The sequence below is a fragment of the Papilio xuthus genome, unplaced genomic scaffold, assembly GCF_000836235.2.
Source record: "Papilio xuthus unplaced genomic scaffold, Pxut_1.1 DF825017.1, whole genome shotgun sequence".
Lineage (NCBI taxonomy): Eukaryota > Metazoa > Arthropoda > Insecta > Lepidoptera > Papilionidae > Papilio > Papilio xuthus.
The window spans coordinates 6,506,847-6,511,389 of record NW_013533632.1 but is presented as its reverse complement, the minus strand read 5'-3'; the positions used below and the strand labels follow the sequence as shown (position 1 = coordinate 6,511,389).

General features: G+C 29.3%; 1 protein-coding gene across 3 annotated transcripts in view; it reads right to left on the bottom strand.

Moving 5' to 3' along the window:
- Positions 1–4,543, bottom strand: part of Gyf (GIGYF family protein Gyf) — a 31,288-nt gene extending 26,745 nt beyond the window's left edge. For all 3 annotated transcript variants that reach the window (XM_013323721.1, XM_013323722.1, XM_013323723.1), the window contains exons 1-2: positions 4,445–4,543; positions 542–877 (exon numbers count right to left, since the gene is read on the bottom strand). In XM_013323721.1, the coding sequence (XP_013179175.1) occupies positions 542–846 (305 nt within the window). In that variant the 5' untranslated portion in view covers positions 847–877; positions 4,445–4,543. The remainder of the gene's footprint in view (positions 1–541; positions 878–4,444) is intronic.

The window sequence follows — 4,543 nt, the reverse complement described above, 5'->3', positions numbered from 1 at the left end:
ATTTTATGTCGTACTTTTAAACACTTGGAAGGTTTTTATTAATTTATCTCACGTTGCATTCAAATGTACATACCTAATTTTTTTTTAAACACTATTCGCCTTTATTTAATATAATTAGATTTTATCAAGTGATTTTTGCATATTATTATCCGAAACCGACAGTTCCGACTTTTCCAATTATGACGTTTAAATGGTATAAATAAACTCATGATTTTCGATCATAAGCTCAGTCTTTGATGTTTTTTTTTTCACAGTTACAATAGCCATATAAATGTATATGGAAACTATTGAATTTTTAAAGCGTAAATGTCAGAAAATTCAACATTTGATGCTGTGATATTTATTTGCAGCTGTTAATATTTATTTAACGTTGATATTTTTCTTTGAATTATTAGTATATATATTTTATCAACGTAGGTACAAAGCAAATATTAAATTAAAAATAAACGAGTACCAATAACGTAAAAAAGATAGGAAGACACCGGAAACTTATTTACAGATCCTTAAAATATAAAACTAAGTAATTTTAAAATGTACTTACCTCATCTCAGCTAATACTAATTCACTGTTTCCAGGATTTGTAGTTCCAGATGTTGTAGTTGGTGTTGTATTGGAATTGGTGGGATCTTGTGCTGCGCCATCTCCAGTTTGGCCTTGGGTATTTGTCACCGCCGAGCTAGTCACACTGCTTGTGGTTGCTGTGGTTACCTTCGGAGCAGTGGTAGTCACAACTCTTGAGTTTGTGGAGTTTTGATTGTTGCTTGTTGTTACTTCCGTAGAACTTATTTGTCCAAAATTACGCATCCATGCTGGTCCAAACTTAATAGGGTTGTTGCGATCTCCCATGATTGTCACAGTTTTAATGAAATTATCAAGGCTGAAATAGAATTATAGAGTTACAATGACGTAAAAATAAACTAAACTTAGCATCTGTAATCAGCAGGAGTCTGCAGATGTCCATGCTTTAAATTTTTCCCATCTTTTCTTCTGTACTCATACATCTAGTCATCTTTTTTATAAAGTAGACTTTTCTTTGTCCCTTTTCTTTAGAAACATTGAAGTGACAATATTTTTATGTACATATGCATTTATCCTTGTTCCAAGCCAAAGCCAAGATATTGTCGACAATGGATTCACTGCATAGTTTATGGCAAGCCTCATAAATTCCAGAATATTCTCACTTATGCATATTTGTTATCAATATTATACCATATCATCATCATCATCATCAGCTCACTATACGTCCCCACCGAGGGGCTCGGAGCCTACCCTAAGTTAAGGGATGTACCATATCACTGCACACTAACTCATGAATTTCACAAAATTACATTTCTTTTAAAATTATGAAATATTATAATGACCACCATGCATGGAATTAGGTTATTTTTTGTTTCAAATTTAAGGTATCTATTAGGAGTAGGAATTCAGTTATTCAACTATTTACAAACTAATGTTTAACACTAATTAAAATTGTATGTAATAGCACAGCAATATTTCAAATTAAACATGAATAAACAGCAAAAATCATCGCTTTCTAATTCACGCCAAGCTTATCGCATCGCATTTTCTATTCTTATTGTTGTCTTCTTGTTTTTTGCTTAACTAAATTATCATTTATGGCATACACATGTTAGTATACAACCAATTATATCATATACAATTAAACCGTCTGATATGTAAAACAAGTCACTATTGTATGCAACAATGTTAAAAATAGCTCAAGTAGAAAAAGGGTTTTAATTTAATAAATGTCTACAATACGCTCAGCAACAAGACCATTTATTAACAATGAAATTTATTTATTATTAATAATAATCTGTAGAAGCCTTTCTTTACATTAAGTCTAATTACATATGTGTTTTAACTATTGAGACACATGTCCATTCCTTCTATGTTTTTAACAACGAATTGACATTATATTTTAGTACAAGTGTTTTGGCAGTGGAAAATCCAGCTAATATTGTGAATTGTGAGTTTTAATAACATTCGCATTCCATAAATAAATATTGCAACTGATATAATTTCCTGTAACGTCCTATAGCAAAGGGAGCAATAACTGTGAGAAAGCATTTTTTCCTATACACCAAATATATAACTTACTTATTTTTAAAAGATTTGTTATCCCTTATTAGCTTTTATTAGAATAAAAAGGCTTATAATTTATCCCATCTCAAGATTTAATTTTGTAAACATAGGAACCTTTAATGCTTTTACTTCTTAAATTCCAAAATATTTGTGGAAACCATCTTTTTCTCACATAACCTAATAATAATAGCTATAAATGTTATTCTATTACACTTATCCTGTAACATTACTGGTGAAATTATAAGTTTGAAGTTTGCATATTAACAGAGATTAATTCTTGATTTTAAACACTATAATTACTAACTGGTGCTGTACAGCCAGCAATTCAAGCATGGAAATACTAAATAATTAAAAGGTAATTGAGTTCAAAATTATTTTCCTTAGTTGCTTTTCTTCTAAAATTCATATATAAAGTGACAACATACTGACTGTTTAGTGATTAGTATGTGGAGGTTATAAATGAAATCAATTGATGTATTTTTATTGAAATTAATTATGTAAGCCCTAGTCTAAATTATTAAGTACTTACTTTGATTGAGACTTTAAATCCCATACTTTGATAAAAGAATGTTAAAAAGAAAATGTATACTTTCATTATTTTCAAACATATTTGATTGTTTGTAATAACTTTAGAGATTTAGAGCAAATACTATGTTTGTACTTTAGTTTTCTTACTAGATTATCCAAAGTTTACTGATAAAATGTTTTATAACAATAAACTTTTAATGTTTAAGGAAAAGGACTTATTATAAAATCAATGACCAATACTAGAAATATAATGAGCTATGTGATATTGTTTTTAACAGTCCATTGCATTTCCACATCTGGCATAGAAGCAACATTAAATTTGTTGCACATTTAGAGCTTTGAAGAGTAACAGAAGCAAAAGCAACATCAAAAATATGTTGCAATTGTTACTCTCCCATGAAATGCAAGTTTACTTCTTGCCAATAACAAAAGCAAGATTCATTTAACTCAATGATGGCTTTAATTCTATTTGCATTAGTCTCAAGTAAAATCTTGAAATATTATAATTTGGTTTTGCATAATACCCAAGTATCAAAACATAATTAGGTACTTATAAAATTATAACTCCCAGAGGATGATATCATCATCATCAATGCTAAACAATATTCAAAAAAACTATTGCGACGCAGTTATATAAAAGGGAAAACAAACCTATGGTAATCTACTTCACGACTGAACGTAACTTCTAAAAATAAATTCATGAATAAAAGATCTTGAATAATTTTGATTCTTTTCATGATAATTCAATCCCAGAAACAGGGAATGGAAAAATATTATACAGTATTGTAAATGATAATACCTAGAACTGGTTTACTTTACAGTATTAATTCAGAAAGGATATGATATCACCCCATTTGCTAAACTATATTCAAAAGACTATTGCGACATAGTTTTATGAAGGGGAAAACAAACCTATGCAAATCCACTACAAGATAAAACGCAACTCCTAAAAATAAATTCATGAATAAAACATTTAGAATAATTTTTATCCTTCACTTGACAATTCAATCTCAGAAACAAGGAATGGAAAAGTTTCAAAATCTATTATAAGTATGAAACCTTAAATAAGTGTTATAACTCACAGTATTGTCCTGCACTTTTTTATTCAACTCAACAGCTCTTTCTCACACCTCAATTTCAACCAAGTTCTCAAATGAAAATGAAATCAATAAAAACTTCACTCATGTTTTATAGTTGTTAATAGAAACAGAATTTTTTTAGATTAATAACTATTTTCTTTGATTCACTGGTTCTTTGTTGCAACAAATGCTTTTCACATTTACTTTAACTGAACTACAAAATGTCAAGTGCGTTATACGTCGAAAAAGAAAATTTTGTGCGCAAATATGGATGCTAGTCGATCAATGAATCAAGTTTCCATCTCACCATATTGTCAATCTCTAATTAAGACATTTAACTAGTTTTCATCTTACATTATTCCAGATAAATGAAACTAGAATAAATAAAACTGGAAAATATGCTGATTTTGCAATATTGCAATAAAATGTACAACGTAATTTTTAGGTATCCCAACAAAGGGTATGGATGAAAAATAAAACTCACAAATGCACTACTGAATTTACAAATACCATAAAAATCGTTGAAGTTTAGACATTGCACTAATTTAAAGTATATACCTTGCGATTTTTTACAGTTTGAGAACATATTAATGCTGAGAGAATTTAATTTTACTTAACTTTACCAAGGTGGCAGGTAGTGATTTTTCACATCAGGTCACGTAGATAATTATATATCATATTTTCTTAAAATTCGCATGTTATATGACCTAATGTGAAACATATTATGTGTTAAAGTGTTAAATTTCACTTACCTAAGATCTGGAGATGCAACTCAATAATAGACGCACGCACGCACGGTAACGACGGAGTAAAGTAAAATATGGCGGACGATGAAGGAAACGAAACGATCG